The 20,689-nt window shown below is 44.2% G+C and overlaps 1 protein-coding gene across 50 annotated transcripts in view; it reads left to right on the top strand.

Moving 5' to 3' along the window:
• Positions 1–20,689, top strand: part of LOC147708230 (uncharacterized) — a 2,035,583-nt gene that overhangs the window by 1,755,362 nt on the left and 259,532 nt on the right. For all 50 annotated transcript variants that reach the window (XM_086926979.1, XM_086926974.1, XM_086926953.1 and 47 more), the window contains one exon: positions 15,818–15,868. In XM_086926979.1, coding sequence (XP_086783105.1) covers positions 15,818–15,868 — 51 coding nt within the window. The remainder of the gene's footprint in view (positions 1–15,817; positions 15,869–20,689) is intronic.

Genomic DNA, 20,689 nt, shown 5'->3' with positions numbered 1-20,689 from the left:
TGCATTGCTGCCTTCCGGTTGTTGGCGAGTTTCAGCTTGGTTTTGCGCTTCACATCATTCCAGCGCCTCTTGACCTCTTTCATTGTCCTGTTTAGCACTCCCACTGCATTCACCTTGTCCACGATGGACTGCCATAATCCATTTTTGGTTGCCAATGACATAGTAGAGGTGACGAACAGTTGTTGATGGTGTTCGACCACCTCCGTTATCAGGATCCTGTTTTCCTGCGGACTGAAGTGCTTCTTACTACTCTTCTTCTCCTTGGCCTTTCCTGACCCCGAGATCCCAGGCAGGTCATCCGGGGGGCTTGTGGGGTTCTGGTTCTCCTCCGTACTTGCTCTGGCAACATCCTTCACTGTTGTTTGGCATTTGTTTGTCAGTTTTTTTCTACTTTTATGGTAATTTTTCCTGCCTGACTTACGGGATTTGCATGTCTGTAGCTGGTTTTTGCAGATTTTTGTATCACGGTTGGCCTCATTGCAGCTTTTTTTGCATTTGCATTTTGCATTTTTGCAGCGTGGCGTAATGTTCCCGCGATGGACTGCGATGTTGGAAGTTGCGTTAAGTTACTTTTGCAATGGTTATCACACGTTCTTGAGAATATGCCCCTTTGTGTATTTTTTCTGAGAATATTTGGCTTTGCTCGTTCTGCTGTGGCTATCACAGGTCTACTTATCAGAGGGTGCTACTGCTGCCACTAGTATACTTAAATATATATTTTCAAACTACAGGCCATCATTGAATCCTATAAATATTTGGTATGTAATCTGGCAATGTTTTTTTAAATATGTCTTTTTAAATAAGAACACTAAAGAGAAACTGCATATTGTGATGCTTATCACTCAGCCAAATGCATCCACCCCCTATCAAAATTCTGGCTTTGGAAAGGAAATCCCGAATGGGCCACAAACACTCCATACTATTCTGTGTACAGTATACCTTGACCCAGATTTGCTAATGATTCACACCCGGTTTCCATCATAAAAGTGAAGCAGAACAGTGCAAGCTAAATTTTATAAAAGCAGATGACCATCATATATTTGCAGAGTGTCCCATTAATTAAATATTTTGGGCAGAAATAGATAGTTGAATGTCAATAATTCTGAGTAGTAGATTACATGTTTAATAGGTCAGCATAATATTAACAATTAGTGAAGAGGAACTCCTAACCATTCCATCCTCAATTTTGCTATTACTGTTGATCATTTTAAAATAACATTACAACCGGAAGGAATCCTGGGGCATATTACCAACAACTAGCGATATTTATCGCTAAGTTGGCTTATCGGCAATTTTTTTTATCGCAGCGCATCGCTGGATATTATCGCTGAGATAACGTGCTATTAGCAACGTTTATCTCAAAAGCGATAATATTTCCGGCGATAACGGCGAAATCCGTGAATATCGATGAGAATACAGCGATATTCACGCATTATAGCTAACAGGGTCTTAGCCATTATATCCACCTCCTATTGGATATAATGGCTAAGAACTGGTCTGAGCAGGCGTTAAGTATTTGGAGATGTTCGCGCTTAGCGCAAATATTTCCATCGCTACACCTGCCTTGCTAATAGGCGATAGAGACGTTAGCGACTGCTTTCAGTCGCTAACAGTTTGGGTACGCCCACTTTACATGTCATTAGCGATAAATATCGCTGACATGCAAAGCGGGCCCCAAACCTCTCGCTATCGCCTACAATCTGTTGCTAACTGCTGTTAGCGACAGCTTGCTAATAGGACGATAGGATTATCGCCGCTTAGCGGATGAAAAACGGCAGCTAAAGCGGCGATCACATATCGCCCGCCTTGGTAATATGCCCCCCCCCCTCCTCTAGAATTTGCGTCTTGGTAGGTATAATAATAGAATAATGTAGTAAAAAAATTGTTCAACTTAAATAAGGTGTTATATAAACATTGTTTACAAAAATGTCAACTCATTGGAATTTTGTATTAGCAAAACTGACCCCTCAATGGCACTGTGTTTTATAAACAACATTGACAACACTATATTTAACTCAATCACCATATACCCAAAACTTTCCTTTGGGTAAATAGGGAAGAAAGGTTTTCATCGGGGATCTAGAATACCATCTATTTGTCTATATCAATTACACAACTCATTTCCTCCAACCCAAAATAATGATACCAATTAATGGAAAGTTTGTACCCGTTGCTAAAAGTGCTTATATACTTCTTGATGACCCTCACCCACTCTATTAGTTGCTTGCTTTATCGTATTAATTTTCATTCTAGTCCCTAACACCAGAATGGGTTCAACCATGTCCCAGGGAGCACTTTAGATAATTTCCTATGAGGGTTAAAGAATTTATGTATGCCCAGGGTCCCCAGTTTCCTTTTATTTTGGCTGCCCTTTATATGATTTAATAACAAATTATATGGATTTATCTGGAGGTTTTTGCCTAAATATCCCTTTGAAAGTTGACCTGTTTCATCCCATTCACTGGCCACTGTATGTCCCATGCTATCAGGACCAATGCTATATCCCTTAAGTTAATAATTGTATTCTATGCCAAGTCCTGTTTCTAACGAACCAGTAATTTTTTTGTAAGATAAATATAAATATGAAAAACATGCAGGCTTATTTCGCAAATCCTTTTTGCACCTGGTAGTGCCCTCGTTGTTGTTTAATTATATATTATAGGAACAAGTGGGAACATGCCTTTTGTGAGAAAAAGGGTTCTTTGATGAGGGGTGTGAGCCCTTCTTAAGCAACAGCCACATACAGTCACTACGTTTATCTGTGCTCAACTCTCTGATAGTTTGGCACAAAACTAGTCAGACTTAACTTGGAAGCAATGTATAAAGTATGTATGCAACACTTAAACAGAAATAAAGTGAATATAAAACACAATAAAAATCCGACACAATTTAGAAAAATTGAGAAAATTTGTGTAAATAATTTGAGACCAAAAGGACAAAAATCCAATCAGTAGAACTGGATATATGGGATTTTAAATATTTAGATAAAAGTAGCGCTATAGGTGCAAAGTGCCCACCGTGGGTATCTTGTTAGACTAGACCGGGACAAAGTCACAAGTTCTTGCCAACTGCAAGGGAGCACAGGCCGAGGCATATGACCAAGTTTGCCCCACTGAGATTGTACATTATGTCCTTAGTGTGTGGTCTGCATTGCGTTGCATTGTGCTGGATTTAGTAGAACCATCAGTTAGGCTCGTACAGAGCTTTTAACCCCACTTCAAAGGGTCCGAGACTGGAGGTGCACCACTTAGCTGGTCAGAACTCCCTCAGGCTGGGTCCAGGTACAGGTTCAAGATAGTTGAAGGTTTACTGTCCTTGAGGCTCTGATCAGGAGGCCGGCCAACTAGACCATGGAGTAACTCTAGTAGTCCTAGGAGCACGCAAAAAAACTGTCTCAAGCAGTAGGACAGTCGTCTGAGGGCACAAGACAGCTTCAGGCAGCAGGGCAGTAAACTGAAGTACACAGCGGGCCACAGACATCACGGCAGTCTTTTTAGAGTCCTTCTGCTGCTCCAAAAGTGAACTAAATAATCGGTCTGAGGATTCTATTTTGATACCTGGTTTTACCTTTAATGTGGGCAAAGCATCTGGAGCTTTACCCCCACAGAAGTATCTGGAATTTTCTGCCTTCCTGCCCTGGTCGTAAGTTGTCTGGGGCACAATTACCTAGTGTAAAGCCCTTTTGAGTGTGCTGAGGCAACCCCTTTAAAGTAAGTGTGGTTGGTTGAAAGCTCCACACCACCATCCTGCCTATATGGCCCATCCTACCACCACTCAGTGTCTTTCTATTATTTGGCTGCATGGAAAAAATATATAACGGTCAACTGCCACTGAAACCTAGTCATGTGACACAGGAGCAGGCTGCAGGCACTAAATTATTAGGACTAGAAAATGGCAACTTTGTAAAAGGCACATTTCCAGAATTGTGACTTAAAATTTGACTTTCTTATTAAAGAGGGTTTTTACTACAATTCCCTAGAGAACAAACTCAATATTCCTAGCTATTCCCAATCAAAAGTTATCACTTATTAAATGTAATAAGCTAAGACAATGTTATCCTATAATAGAGGTAGGCCTTGCAGTAGTGAAAAACAAATTTAAGAGTTTTTCTAAAACAGGACAAGTAAAACCTGCAAGTGCATGTCCAACTGTTAAGATAAAGCGATTGTATTCTGCCCTCTTGGCTGTTGAGGGCCTTCCCCATGGTTGACATATGTATTAAAGAGGAGGGGTAAGGCATGGCAGAAGTTACATTTTGCCAAGTCAAAATGGCAGTCTAAAACTGTCCACAGGCGTTTATGGATTGTACAATTAGTGCTGCTGTCCCACTAGTAGTATTTAATTTAGTTGGGGCTTACAATTAAATTAAATGTGTCAATTGGATGTAGGCCACCTGCACCATGTTTTAAGGATAGAGCACAAGCACTTTAGCACGGGTTAGCAGGAATAAAGTGCATAAAGTCCTAAAACCAAACATGGAACACTGGATGAATGTGCCTACAGAGGCATTTTCCCACTTGGTCCATGCATAAGGAGAACCCATGATTTGACATACCCTTGTCATTCGTGACTCCTAAACTATGGAAAAAACGTAATTTTCCATTTTTAAAATGAACAGTTAAGTTAAGTTATAGGTTAATGGCACGGGTTCACTCTCTGAGGCAAGAACACCCGACAAGCGCAAACACCTAATAAAATAGAAACACATGTCCACCAATGGGTTTTGAGTGGTATTCTAGACAACCCTGAGGGGAAGTATATCCCCTTGGCAAATGTTCGCCATTAACATTTGTAAGTTGTATATTCACACAGATCACTCCCACACAGCTGATACCACCATGGACCAGTAAAGGTATCAAAGTGAACTAATGAATATAAATACCAGGTGTTTCCCATCACCATCTCCTGCCCTGAAAATATCATCCCTTCATCTGAAAATAAACACATACTTGGCTTCTTAGTTTCCTGTCATCCTTCACTTCCTTTTTCTGGCCCCTTTAATAATATATTTACCTCCCTAAGATATCCCACTGATATACTCTGCATATAAAGATGGTTACTATAAACCTGCTAAAACCCCTCATAAGACATACGGAAAAAACTACAGGTAGTCTTGATGCCCTTGAGAATTTTAAGACTGTATTTAACAATAATATATTTGGAGCTCCCAACATCTTCCATCTCTCTGTGAGCTCTTCCTCATTTATCATTAGGAGTTTCTTATCTCTGAGAAGGCGGTGCCAGTGTGCATAGTAGTAGTATTTGATTAGCTGTCACTGCCAAGAGGTGCCATGCTTCCCTATCTATTCGCTTGTCTCCTGGGCAGATAAGTGAAAGTGGTAGCAGGGGGCACCTCAAAATCAGCTTCCCTTGAATTGAGGGAACCCCACAAAAAGTGAATATTAGAGAGAAAAGCAGAGGGGGTGTTGTAGCACCCATCCTAATTGTACTTATTTGCTTACATTTTTTGTCCTTATATATATCGCAAGCATAACCCACAGAGTATTAAAGTACTTTACAGGCATATCAGTAACATTGGTTTCAATACTGGTTACTTAATTTAGATGCTGGCAACATGATTTTAGAAATGAAAGTCCTGGTGTGTTCCTTGCACACTATTTAACCTTTGTTTACAAAAACATAAAACGGTCCATACCAAATATGGCTGCTGTGGTTTAGGTGAGAATGGAGAAAAAAAGATACAAGCTGCTTAATTTCATTGTTCAAGTCTGCCTTGGAGAAGATGGGTGCTTCCTATGGATGTTGGTGGGTGATTTATTGTGTTTTTTCTTGGCTGCTTCTAGACCTGATGACTCAAAAATACAAGACCTTCCAAAATTGCCCTGAGGGTCAGGGAACACAGACCTCGAATCTGCCCCATGTATTAGGCTGCCCTGTCCCTCAAATGAAGCTCCACCCAGCTCTTTCAGTCTCACCGACACGGGTGGGAACTGACAGGAGTAAGGCCAGGAGAAGTCACAGGCTCTATCTTCTGGTACAGCAATCACTAAATGTTGAATCTCCTGGTGCTTCGATCATCAACAAAAGCCTCCACATAGTAGGAGGGGAGCCAGGTGGGGCAGATAATCATAGGATATGCTGGTGAAATGAGCCTCATGCTTTCCTTTTAACAACGGGCAATGCTAGAGCTTCAGCATTCTGAACCTGGTCAGCTGATGCTCCCCAGAATACTGTGGAATGAATTTCCAAGTCTCTCACTGTGCTCTGTTCCAATCTGATCCCTATGAGAGGCATTTTAGACACTATGAGAGAGACAGTTGAGGCACAAGGGAACATCTTGTTCATGTTTGAGAAGATAAATGGGAAGTAGAAAGTGTGCTGCGGCACCCGTTACCTATATTTCTTGGATCTGTGGAGCCCTCGATAGGCCAGTTGCTGTCACACCATAAACATGAATGTGTATGTTATTTCGAGGGACGTAACCGCAGTTAGCAACCTTTAGTAAACTGATTTGCTTTGATTTATTTTTTATTAGGGAAGACATTAACAGTGGTGAATTGCTGCAAATGATTTAGAAATATTGCTAGAAAATTGCTATCTTTGCACTAACTACCATCAAGAGTACCTGTGTGATGAGGGTCGTGGCTTGAGAGGCCAAAATGGTGAACTCTCCTTAAAGAAGCGCCACATTGAATCCCTCAAATCCAGCATTCATCCATTGCTCAGCTTACAATCTACCTCTATACTGGGAAATCTGCACCCCACAGCGTGACGAGGACAATGCCACAACCTTGCTGTGATTCGCTGGAAACCTCCTTGTGAAGTGCAATGTGGCCGCTCCATGCCATCTGAACTGGCGATGCTGCTCGACAACATAATTTACGGCCCGCCTAGTCTTGACTGCACCTCAGTCCTGTGGAGCGCTGCATTTGCCATTCTCCCCCTTGGCAGCCTCCAGATTCTGCTGGGGAGGTAATTTGTCTGCGCCCGCCACCACTGACCTGGAGATGCCTTAAGATGTGGACCAGACATTCACCCTGGCTTTTTGCGGGGCATGATCGCTCCCCCTTTAATATCTGCAAGTCCTTCCTGTTGGGGAGTGGAGTAGGCCTAAGGAGAAGAGGCACTGTCTTGCTGTGGTGCGGTCTGGCATCTTCTCCCGCAGTGACTGGATGACCCTACCACAACTTCCACTTGCCATACACTGCTTTAGTTGAAAATAGATGCCCAAATGCTCCCGCCATGACCTACTTACTACCTCACTAGAATTTGTTTGGGTCTCACTGGTCAGAATCGCTGACCTCTCTGTTGCCACAGACTCAGAGACTATTAGGCTGCATGGCCCTGGTGCATCTTGAGAAGCTAAAGTAGATAGGACCTCTGTCGGTATGGGTGAGTGTGGCTCTGCAGCATTTCTACTGATACTCTGTTCATTTCCCCCTAGCAGACCACTTGCTGACAGTAAGAAGCTCTGTGAGCGACCCAGCAGTGCTTTGATACGAGGCACAAATGCACCAATATTACAACTTATGATCTACTGCCTCGCTATTGATCGAGTGCAGGCTGTCTCTTTGATCGTTATTTACTGGCTCAGTTCTCTGCCCTGCTGAAACTTTGACTGAGTAGCTATTGACAGACCCAGCACCATTGTTGGTAATCACCTGCATCTTGTAACCACTCCCGGTTCCACATTTACTCTGCTAGGACCTGTGTCAATCTGTCTTTGTTGGGATTAATGTTTTTTATTATTATCTGAGAACCTGTTCTCTACCAATACCCTCCCATCACAACTGCTCAGGCATCCTGCTGTTGCGCACTGACTTACCTGCCTTGCCTCCTGCTGGTACTCTTCAGGTTCACACACACTGGGAAACTGGACCACATGCCTGGTCATTAAGCACCTTTTGTATGTTCTGAACTGGTAGTTTGGCCCAATCAACTGCCACCTGGGACTCATCAGCGAGGAGGTTATCATCTCCCTACATTGCCTGATATACCAGGGGCTGCTCATGCTGCTCAACCAACACCATGCAAGTGGGCCCTGCACACTGCTGCTCCCTCTCCTGCAGCACCACTGGTCTTGATAACATCATCCCTACCAAGTGTTAATGCTGACACTTTTACTCCTCATTGTGGTCCTGAAATTGTGGATCCTACAGCCCATCTATCCTGGAGCAGCTGCCTGGTGTTGGCATGTGGGCTGCTTGTGCTGCTGTGTTGTACCATACTCCCCTACAGAAGCAAGCTGGTTCACCCTTGCTGCCCATCTTTACCTCTGTATCACCAAAGTGTCTGGACCACACATGGGCCACCTATGATCCAGTGCCATGGTTCATCCTTGTGCCAATCTGGGGTTTCTGGTTCAATGTCAGACACAACAGACCCCCTGACTCGCACTGATGGCCCATAAGGCTTGAATACATACTGGATATTGTATTAAAACCAAGAATCTCTCTTGAAAACAAGATTGACATGGTTTCAGCAGACTTTACTCTCCTGCGTACATACAGTTAAAAATTGTCCGAAAGCGTCCACAAAACAGAACAATCACTTGCCACTCTGCAACCTCAAGCTCAAGCAACAGAACAGCAGATCAACCTACTTACTGACCTGATACATATATTGGAGAAGAGGGCAGAAGATGCTGAGGGCTGACCCAGGTGAAAGAATCTCCAAGTTGTGGGCCTCCCTAAAAACACTGAGTTCCAGGATGACGTTGCCTGTATTGAACAATGGATTTGTTTAATTGGCACTCCCTCTGCTGTATCACTGTTCTTTTCTGTCAAATGAACACACCGAGTACCATCCCAGAAGCCCCTGCGCACTGCCAACTTTAGACCTCTGGCCTTTAGGATGCTGCATTATTGTGATTGCAGCCTTGTCCTCAAAGAAGCTTGCAAACTACCCAACTTCACTGTGGACAATGTCCGTATAATGCTCTTCCCAGATTACACATTGACTGTGCAGGCTCAGAGGGGCTCATTCTAATTGGTCAAGCACTGGCTGCATGAACTTGCTGTGAAGTAGTCTCTCCTGTTCCTGGAAAAAGTCAGGATACTTATGGATGGAAAGTCCTATTTCTTCAAGGAGGCCTGGAACTGGATTGATGTGGCTGGACTTGCGTCATATCACCCCTCACAACTTAGTGACAAGGTGCCAGCACTCCAGAAGATAGATCGATGCCATAGAAAATGCCCTGGGGAGGAGCATCCCCCACTAACTAGTTTCGCACCTAATCTGGAACAGGTGATTAAGGAGCAGGGGCATGCATTGTAGTTGTCTTCCACCATGAGCGATGCTACACTCCACTCTGCATTGACAGGGACTCGGTCAGAACCTCAAGCGAGGCCAGTTCAAAAGCCACTTGGCCCTCTAAATCAGACACTGTGGCGCCACCAGAGGTGAAACCACAAACAGCTGATGACCTCATCAGAACTCACTTGACACCTGCTGCTACTTACTTGTCGATTTCTTCCACCAGCTGTGGCACAGTGACCTCTCACTGGCTAATGCACCTTGATTGTTGGTTCCTACCCGATTTAATTGGAAGCTACTCTTCCTTTTCCCCTTTCTTCCCCCTTCCCATCCCTCCTTTGCCCCGTCTTTTTTTTATCCTTTTCCCCCCTTTTTCTCATGCTAACCTTCCCATTCCACTATCAGGCCATTTATTTGGCAATCTGCCTTGCAGAACATGCATTGCTGCTATGTTACTTATGCAGAGGGTACTGCACTCACTCCTGTAAGGTGTTAATCATGCCACTGCACTTAAGGGGGAGGGTCTCACTCGCCTGTGCTCCACTCATTGCCCTAATCTATTCAGTTAGTTAGCAATTTCATGTAGGCAACTTTGCATAGTTTGGACAAACACATGTTGCTGATCCACCCCAGTGGTACTTTCTATTTGATTGATGTAGTTACCTTACTTTGGTTTGATATTTGGACCTTTTGCCTGCACGTTGCCGATATGCACTTTAAACAAAGATTGATCCCTGCCCTTCAGGTCACGGTCGAACCCCTTAATGCACCCCAGTTAGAGACATGGCTGGCACCAAAGTAATAACGTGGAAACTTAGGCGGATGCATGCCCCTTCTCGTGGGTGCATCATATATTCTTACCTGCGCCGCCACAATACCACATTGCCTATTTACAAGAATGTCACTTACTTTCAGTTGAAGCTGTTAAACTGCAGAGGTGCTGGTGAGGCCAAAGTGTTTTCTACTAACTTTTCAACATATGCTCAGGAGGTATTGGTGTGGATCAGGACTGGTGTTCCCTTTGAGGCAGAAGCAACCAGCATTGACCCGAACAGCAGGTATGTCTTCATCAAGGGCATACTAGATGGCTGCCACATGATATTGGTGAGAATATATGCCCTCCATACAGACCAAGCAGCATTACCAGCCAAGGTGTCTGATGCTCTATCGGCTTGGAGTGAACTACCCTGGCTCCTGGGTGGATTTTAATAGCATACTGTGACTTAACTTGGACCGCTCTTTTGCCTCCTTTCACCACATGAGTGCCACCACAAATGCTCAAAACCTCACAGAATGGCTCAGACATTGGCACTTGGCTGATATCTGGTGCACATGCAATACTACTAACAGGGTTTATTCCTTCCATTGATTTCTCCTTGATCTGCATATTTCCAACGTATACATCATTTGCTCCGCTGATTTCTTATGCAAGTCGTTCACGTTGATTATTTAGGGCATACAAACTCTGACTATACTCCCTAACTTTTGCAATTTGATTTGGAGAGGCAGCACAAGGGACATCTGTCTCAAATTGGACAGGGACATTCAGGGGTTCCAGCACAATATGCTAGGACATGGGACCGGCTTGTTGTAGACCTCCACCCACTGGGTTTACTTGATATGTGTACAGATCACTTGGCCAGGTCAGACCCCCAGGACGGACAAATCTGAGTCCTAACTGGTGTGTCATATTCGACAGGTACAGACCTGTCACCCCATAATTGAATTTCGTGCAGCCCAAGGGGATCTTTTCCATATGCAAACCACCATACATGCTGAGTTAACCAAACACTACTCGCTCCTATATCAGTAAGTGACCTCTGCTACTGCCACTGATGTGGATGCATTCTTAACTGGTGTTGCTGTCCTCCAAGTGATGCTAAAGCAGAAAACAGAACTCAATGGCCCCCTTATCCTCTACGAGACTTGGGAGGCCATTCGATCTCTGGCAACTAATAAGACACCTGGCCATGATAGCCTGCCGGCCGGCCGAGTTTTACAAAACTTACGCCCCACTACTGACCCCCTGCCTGTTAATAGCCCTGGGTGAAGTACTACGCTACGCTTCTGTAGTTTGAGAAGTTTGCACTACTCCGCACTCCGTGAATTGCACGTAGCACAGTGCAAACACACGTAGCGGTCATTTTTTGCTTGCTTGCAGTCCTCAACGTCAAGTTGGCGACCGCGAGTGAGCAAAATGACATCCCGGCAAGACTTTTTCCTAGTTCGTGATCAGAAACATCAAGTTGCCAATTGCAAGCATGGAAAATAAACCTACCGGTGAGATTCTCAACGCGGGTAGGTCAGGTTTCTCATTGCGAGTGCTCGAGTATGCTCACAACCGCTCATGATGAGAAACTACCAGTCCGCGTTGAAAAAGCTGCAGCTCGAGTAGAAATCTACTGGAGCGGCAGAAAACAACCGCTTGCACTGTGCAAGATGCGGTTTGCACTGATTGCACAGTGTGGACAAGAATCCGGCACTGTGCAATCAGTGCGAACAGCATTTTGCATAGTGCACTATGCAGTTCGCGTAGCTCGTGTAGTGCGAAGTGCACTTCGCGTAGCTACGCGTAGCGCTACTACACAAACAATGCCCAGGGTTACCTGTTAACAGTTTATGATGATGCACAACAAGCTTCTTGCTTACCACCCACATTGCATGAAGCACAACTCATATCCATCCCTAAACCAGATAGAGACCTTACTGCACTGGGCTAATACATGCCGCTGGTCCTCTTAAATACTGATTATGAGGTCCTGGCCAAAGTACTCGCTGATAGACTGGTGCCACTGGTGCCAGCCCTGGTGCACTCAGACCAGAACACATTTGTTCCAGCCTGTAATACATCGCTTGACAAAAATAGGCTCCTCCAGATCCTGGAGTAAGCTGATGACTCTTAGCACTGCTCAGGTCACGTAGTCCTGGATTTGAAGAAGGCATTTGATTCCCTGGACTGGTCCTTTATCTTTGAGGTTCTGCCACTCTATGGCCTCCATTTTCATTTTATTAGTCTGGTCAAGCTCCTTTACAATCTCCTGCTGGCACAGGTGACAAGGGCACCCTTGTCTCCGATCTGGAACCAATTGCCGGGGCATCCACCAGGGTTGTCCCTTTTTCCGCTACTTTTTTCGTTAGCTATTGAACTGCTGGCACTGGCACTCCATGCCTATAGCCAATAATGGGGATCCCACTGGGAGATGTTCTGCACTTAGTGTCTCTACACACTGACAACCTTATGCTATACCTCAAAGATGTCATTTCCATCCCGAACGTAATGGCCCACATCTTTGAAAGATTTGCAGCCTTATCAGGACTAAAGGTCAAGTGGAAAAAATCCTGTCTGTTTTCATTCCATCCTGCGTTATGAGAACCAGTCTCCTCCCTCAATGGTATTCGCTTGACTTGGCAACCCAACATGCTTAGATACCTGGGTATACGCATTTACTATTCGACTGCAGATTTATATGAAGTAAACCTCATATGAGTCCAGACATCAGTGCGTACACCAGTGGGATTCTGGCATTACCCCTCCCTCAGTGTCGGGTGCCATTACCCTTATTAAAATGGTAATGCTACAACTGTTCTTAAATTATTTTGCAAACTTTCCCCTTTATGCTTCGAAACCCTTTTTTGTTTCCATTGAAAAGTTGATGCAGATGTTGATCTGGCACACTGCATGTTGCCGAGTGGAGCTGCAGAAACTCTATCTGCCCACAGATAGAGTGAGACTGGCGGTCCCAAAATTTAAGCAATGCTATTTAGCCTCTGAACTCCAATGGGTGGCCTACCGATTAGCGAGCCTATATTTATCAGACACTGTCACTTCCTCCCCATCCTAGAACCTGTCCACCCTACTTCACTTGTTTCACCCTTGCACCCCAACCCCGATGCCCAGTCCTGTTCTTCTCCAGGTCCCTTACCGCTGCTACAAGCACTGTCTTTTTATCACTAAATCCATTCTTCCCTATGCTCTTGCCCTCCTGTTGCTTTGCACACCACTAGGTGGGCCAGTTACATCATTAATGTAATTATATACCTAGCACGTGGCAGGGAAACATACACTTGGTGACTTATACAATGATGGCACCTTCACTCCACTGGTGACTCTGATAACTGAAGAGGGCTTACCTACAGGCCAGTTCCTTCTCTGCAACACAGTGCTTGGAGTACTAGTGAACAGATGGGGAGATATACAACAAGAACATCCCATGCATCTGACTATTCAATAACTACATGTCTTGGTTGCGGGTACGCATTTAACACACTAGTTGGTGGACTCCATGCGCATGAACATGGCGATGTTGCACATCCCTTTATACCGCCACTGGGAGGCAGGTCTGTGCTGCCCCTGCAAGGATGAGGAGTGGAGGTTAGTCTTGGAGAGCCCTATTCAGAGTCCCTGGAATGCTCGTTTCTGCCTCTTCCAGTATTCCATTCTCTTCAGAGCTTAGCTGAGCCTGCATAAGATTATTCAATATTTATTATGCAGTGAAGCTTCTTCTTACAGAGGCAACCTAACTGATGCTGATATATTACACTGGTGGTCTTGCCCATCCTTGCACCTATACAGGCACAAAATCACAACACTTCTAGCGCACTGCACGGGGTGCCCAGTGCTACATGCCTGGGAAACATGTGCTGATATAAAGAACACAGAGCCACGGTTAGGTTATTGACCCGGGTCACTTATTGGCTAAACGTCTAATCATACACAAATGGAAATCTCCCACTCCTCCTCTACTCTTTGCTTGGAAATGCTCAGTGATCACCTGGGCTCAGGCAGAAAGTGTTGCCCTTCATAAAGAGGACACACTTGGGCTATGTAAATATTCCCAGACTACTTGTCGGAAAACCAGTATATTGGCAGACTTCCAGACAGCCACTCTTTCATCGGATGGCTTCTGAACCTGATACCGACCTACACAAGTGGCTACGCTTCTACATATGCAAGCCACAGGTGACAAACATACCCAAAATGTCTCGTAATGTACAATTGTATCCTCATTCAGATTATTGTACTATACACTGGGTTTGTTACAATTATTCCATAAGTGTTCTGGTGAGGTGCGACTAAGTTCACAGTTTATTACAGTTTGCATTTGCATTGTTTCTTATGACTGTCATAGCTCTTACCATGGATTCACCACATGGCGCATGTTATGCTTCATTTACTGTACATTATTGCATATTCCTTGGTCCTATATTTTGAGCTCCACAAGTATTATTTGCGCTTTTATGTTCCTATCTACTTGACCGACTAGCATAACATATTGGCTTTTATGACAGGCCTCTGTTCTATGCAGTTACAATATTATTGACATGAAGCTATCTAAAATATGTATTGGAAAACGTTAATAAACAGATTTAAACAAAAAAATCAGGAGTACATGTGTGATGTTGGTTCTTGTTTCACCTTTAACGATTGATACTATTGGCACATGAATACTATGGGTGAATTTACCCCAATAATAGAAGGCCCGCCAGATATTTGATAAAAAGTGCAGTTTACATAACTGTTAATATTGATAAATGATACTTCAAATTAGACGTATAGGCCAGTATTTGCCATTAAAAATATAGCCATTATTTTTCAGTTTTTAAGCACGTATGAAATATGTGCCGTCTTTTAAACCGACAGAATCCTACAGACACCACGACGATAGGATGAGAATGCTTCATCAAAATTCAAGGTCCTGCAATGCTGCAACTAAAGTTGTGCTTTCTAACTCAATGCCATTGGAAACAATTAACAACATAAATAGATATGGTTACTTGGAATTTGCTAAATGGAAAAGAAGGGATTTTGGAATTTTATGGAGCATTTGATTCGGGAGGAGATACTCTCAAGTGTAGGTTTTATGTTGAACTATAAATAATAAACTATCTCCATAACTGCAGTTTTCATAACAATAATGGTGCATTTCTACTAGAGGCATTTAAAAGTGTAACATTTAGGCTATGACCATCTCTGGTCAGACCTTGGGGCTCATTAGGATCCCCGCGGTATTGGGACCGGCCGCCAGACATGCAGCAGTCCCGCATCATGAATTAGGATTCTGCAATTTAACATTGCGTCGGTTGCTACTGACAGCAGCGCCCGCCACAATGTTAAAATTGCACGCCGGTGCCTGCCACTTGGTGCAGCGAAATGTAGGGGGTACCATATGTACCCCCTAAGTGCACCCCACCTCCCCAGACACAAGGGGGGCCTGCAAGGGACCCTGGACCCAATCCCCGCCAGCCTTTCCATGGCAGCGTTGCCACCTCGGAAAGGCCTTTCAACCTCGACATCCTAATATGGCAGACGGTGCCTGCTAGGCACCGCCACCATAGGAGTGCCTCTGCTCCGCCCGGCAGGCAATCGTGACGATTGTCACCGGCGGAAAAGTGGAGGACAGACTTTCCGTTCGCCACGATACACACCGCCATCATAATATGGCGTGGGTAAATCTCATGACTATGGCGGAATGATCACCACCGCCAGGCTGGGGGTAGTGATCATTTCGCCATCGCAATGAGCCTTTTAAATATTTATGGTAAATTACTACCGTATGCTCTGACTAAGTCCATTATTTTTTCTCTTCTTATTTTAACACAGCAAAAGAAGCAGAGATAGAGAAGAAACATCTGAAAGAAGACAAGCTCAAAGGTAATTTTATGAAATGCAAGACAAATCCCTGGAGATAGTCACTAAAACACTGGGAAAGGTTAAAAACTAACATGATAGTTATATAGTCTAAGTTTCAGGATGACCTATTCATCAATATTTAACAATTTAATGAAATACACCGATATTTGTCAAGGATATACATATTTGTTGGGCTAGCAGTTTTCAGTGTTAGAGTTTGCGTGTGTGAGTGAAAAGCATCACCTGCAAAGTTGAACAAAATTAAAAACTTCACTTTTAATTATTCAGCATCACCATAGCGAACTTTTTTCATCCAGGATGCTGTATTATTCAAAGTGCCCTGGGGTTGCAATGAATGTTTACGCCCACTGCACGGCGAGGGTGTGAGTTATAGTTACCTTAGGCACAAGTTATACTTACTTGAAATAACTCTAGCTATAAAAGCTGAATTTCAGCAGTTTTGGGTGTGTAAAATCTGAACCTAACTATAACATTCCTATAACCTCCGCAAGTCTAGACGCTAGAATTTTTGAACATATTTTACCATCTGCGTTCAGCAGAGAGATGGGGAGGTATGAAGCTGGGAACTCAGGAGGCTTATCTTTCTTCCCAAATACAACAATGCTGGCCTCATCCCAAGTTGCAGGAGATGAGCCAGCCTGAGCCAGTCTGAATGTCGCCAACATGTCTTCCTGCAGGACACCAAAGAAAGTTTTATAGACCTCAAGCAGTAATTTATCTGGCCCTGCAGCCTTTCCATATGCAAGCTCATTTATGGCTCTTTCTAATTCTCCCCTAGTTATAGGGGCCTCCAATTTCTCCACCTCTAAATCATTCAAACTCTGGTCACAAAATCACTGTAACAGAGGCTCAGACTTTTGCTGATCCTATTCTTCTCCAGTATACAATGCTTCGTAATAATCTTTAAACACCTGTAATATCCCAGCCTCAGTTTCCACGCAATTCCCCCTTAGATCAAAAATTGAACTAATTATCTGAGCCTCTTCCTTAGCTCTCACCTTTTGTGCCAGACAACGACCACTTGCCTCCCCATATTCATAATTCAATTGTTGATTCACTAAATATTTTTTAGCTGCCTCTTGACTCCAATGGAGGTTTATTTTGGCTTTGCACCTGGCGACTTCTGTTGTGAAGTCTCAAATATTTAATCCGCCATGTATAGCCAACGTAAGCTTTTCTTCTGCACACCTCAACACATGATACAACTCCTGTAAAATGATCCTAAGTTGTTTTTGCCTGTACAGACCATTGCTAAGGGCTTCCCCCCTAAATGCAGCTTTGAAAGCATCCCACACTAAACCTGCGACTGTACTACCACGATTCATTCGAAAAGGCTACAATTCATTCCTTCATATAAGCGACAAACTTTTTAATAACAATTTCCTGGCAAAAGAGAAGCCACGTGGCCTACATGTTGTTCGAATACCAGCCAAAGTCATTACAAGAGGGCCATGGTCTGATGTAACCCTTGGGTACACTTGAATCTGGGCATCCTTCAAAAGATAAGCTGGAGCAAAAGAATAATCCAGCCTCACAAGTTTTTGATGTGGATATGAATAGAAGGTGTAACCCGGGTTCTCCCACCTCAAAGTAGCCCAAACGTCAACCAAGCCATGCGCTTCAACAAAAGATTGAAGAGCCTTGTATACTTTTGGCTTTATACCGGAATACCTATAGTTCACATTTCCTACAGAGTTAGGTGCAAGATGAATATTAAAGTCTCCGCAAACAATAAGTGGAGTTGGCCATAGCGCCAATTCGACATTAAGTGACTCTAAAACTACTGTCTCATCAAGGTTTGAGCCATAAATGGAGCATATTGTAAAATTTGACGCTGCACTAACAAATTCAGTTATGGCCCATCTTTCATACTTATCAGTTAATGTTCTGCCTGTACTGACAATCTGTTTTTTGCCAAGATTGCAACCCCCCTTGATGTGATTGATTGTTCAGTACATGTCAAAACGTTATACCCCAACTCTGCTAGCCATTTTCTCTTAGCCCATGGCATATGGGTCTCTTGGAGACAAATTAGATCACACTGAAGCATCTGCAGCTCACTCGCCACCCGCTGCCTTTTATTAAGATGATTCAGGCCCCTAACATTCAAAGAACCAAATCTAATACCTTTATCCACCTTCTATACTCCATACATTTTGCCCCTGTGCCATAGGCCATTGTTGCTCAAGAATCACCAAGAAGTGAACTCATGGATTATTTTTCTTTTTCTCCCCAAGCCCTTACCTCCCCCACCCCACCCAAAGCCCAACCCACTCCCAAACCCTCATCCCTCCCAAAACGAGGCATAAGGACCATGTCCTCAGTGATGGGGAGTTTTTGTGGACTTCCACCCCGCAACCCTCACCCGTGGCCCACCCATCGCGAAACAATTCATCCCTGGTACAAACACCCTTTCAGTTGCCTACAAACTATATATATTGATTACAGCACATTATGTTTCATACTCTCTACAGATCGACCTGACGTGCTGTATAATATACAACCATATAAATAATAATACACACAACTGTATATCCTAATATTATAAACATATTAGTGATGCACTGAAAGAGCAAAAAAAAAAGAAAAACAGCATACTAGCCGTACGACAAAAGAATTCTAACTTATACTCATGCTGATGCTTACTGGTTTCTCATTGACTTCAAATATTCTTGTGCGGCTATCTCTGATGTAAAGAATTGAGTTTTTCTCTTATGGATCACTTTTAACTTAGCGGGATTTAGCAGGAAGGCCTGCCCTCCTTTAGCCTGAAAAGCTAATATTAACTGCCGCAGTCTCCACCTTAGCTGCACTGTAGCCGGGCAAAAATAGGGGCGCACAAAAGATTCGCACCCCTTACCCGACCGGTGCCTATCTGGCCGAAGAAGATCATATAATGCCTCACGCAACAAATAATTGTTCAAACAAATTAAAATCGCACGGGGCTGCACATTAAGCTCTCCTCCAGACCCACCCACTCTCGTACGTATAACAAAGGGGAATCTGTGGGCCCTGATAACCTCAGTCTCCCAATTCCAGTCTTTTAAATCAGGGAAGGCTTCCTTAAAGATTTCCACAACAAATTGTCTCACATCCTGCCCTTCCCGCTTTTCAGGAACCCCCAAAATACGAAGATTGTTACGTCTTGATCTATTTTCCATATCTGTAAGCTTCCAATCAATGTCCTCTCTAGTCTTTTGCAGATCTGTGATAGACGACTGTTGTTTTCCAATAAATCCTCAACTCCGGAAATACGTGGTTCTACTTCCATGACCCTTGTAGTTATTTCAGAGCAGGACTTTGCAATGCAGCAGACCGTGTTTTGTAATTTGCGCACTGCCCCATGTGTACGTAGGCCTTCTGCCCTTCTCTCCTCCCTGTGGGCCATTATAACTTTATAGATTGTGTTCAGCGTTACCTCACCGCAGTCTTCACCAAGGTTACCAGCATCAGTTTCTGACGGCAGACTGGACAGACTGTGCGCTAGGTGTACCGTCCCATATAGGCAGGACCGGAGGAATCTTCATCATTTGGCACGTGATCCTCATATTCTTTTAATTTCCTCACAGTCTCTTGATTCACGGATTGCTCCAAGCAGGAATCATCTCCCCCTAGATGTGAGTCTATTTCATCCCCCCAGTCACCTGCTGCGCTCAAGTTATCATTATTGTTGTTGTTGTCGTTGTCATTGTCATTATCATTCTCTGAAACAGTTGAGAGGTCCGAAATAGAATACAATTTTCCACCTGACCTAGCAGATTCTGCATCATTCATCTTTTCCAGCAGAGTATAGCCATTATTAGCCATATCTAACCCATCTGGTGGTATAGCACCCACAGTTAGTGGACCCCCCGTATTGCTTACTGTGTTATTAGCTGCGTCCTCTGTAGTAACACCTCTCACTGCGATCTCTAAAACAGGAGCATTGTCGCCCATAGAGCCATTTAATGTCAGAGATTGATTCAGAGGTGAGTTTGCTTGGTTTACTTGGTCCCCCACCGCCTTGCCATTAAGTACCGATTTAAAAAAAAATATATAGCGGGCACTATACAATCCTTTTTGGGAATATCTTGTTGCACATTCCTGCCTTCTTGCAGAGATCCACTCACTGAACCTGAAGCGCCAGGGTCAACGTTCCCAGCTGCGCCCATCGGATCCAATACCTGCACCACAGGTCCCCCCGCCTATTTTCAACCTCGCTATCACAATGATCAGGTGTCACTCTGGTCATATTTGAATTTGCATTTGGTGCTACCTTAGGAGTTCCCCCCCACAGGTCAGTACCCCCGAAGTCACAGAGGACAAGTTGACCGCCGCAGCTCCGCGAGTTTTAGCCCTTCTACCTTTTGGAGCCATTTTCCAGCTCCCACTCCAACTCCAGTCCGAAATCAAAAGAAAGGTGCTCCTCTCCACTCCAAGCCTTCAAACTGCGGTTGCAGACTCCTGATCGGCTGCCGCCCAGCTCTGTTCCACTGACTCCACTTACTCCGCAGCTCCTCCTCCGCTCCGCCAAACCAGCTGCAGAGGACGCCGAGGACGTTGCAACTTCAGCGCCGAACTGAGCCACGCCACCCGAGACCGCACAGAAGTCGATCCCAACTGAATGGGACTCGCGAACCACGTTTCATGGGAATTTCTGTGGGCGGTGAAGCGGCGACGAGTGTTTAAACAGCAATTTCTCTCTGCTTTTCAAACTCTATACCACAAACCATTCGCTAGGATCTGCATAATGAATCTTGAGTCTGAGCTGTTTTCAATCACACGTGGTACAAGGCAAGGATGTCCCTGCTCCTCATTACTGTTTTCTTTATATATCGACCT

This window comes from Lissotriton vulgaris, chromosome 6, assembly GCF_964263255.1.
Source record: "Lissotriton vulgaris chromosome 6, aLisVul1.2, whole genome shotgun sequence".
NCBI lineage: Eukaryota > Metazoa > Chordata > Amphibia > Caudata > Salamandridae > Lissotriton > Lissotriton vulgaris.
This window is presented reverse-complemented; position numbering and strand designations above follow the sequence as displayed.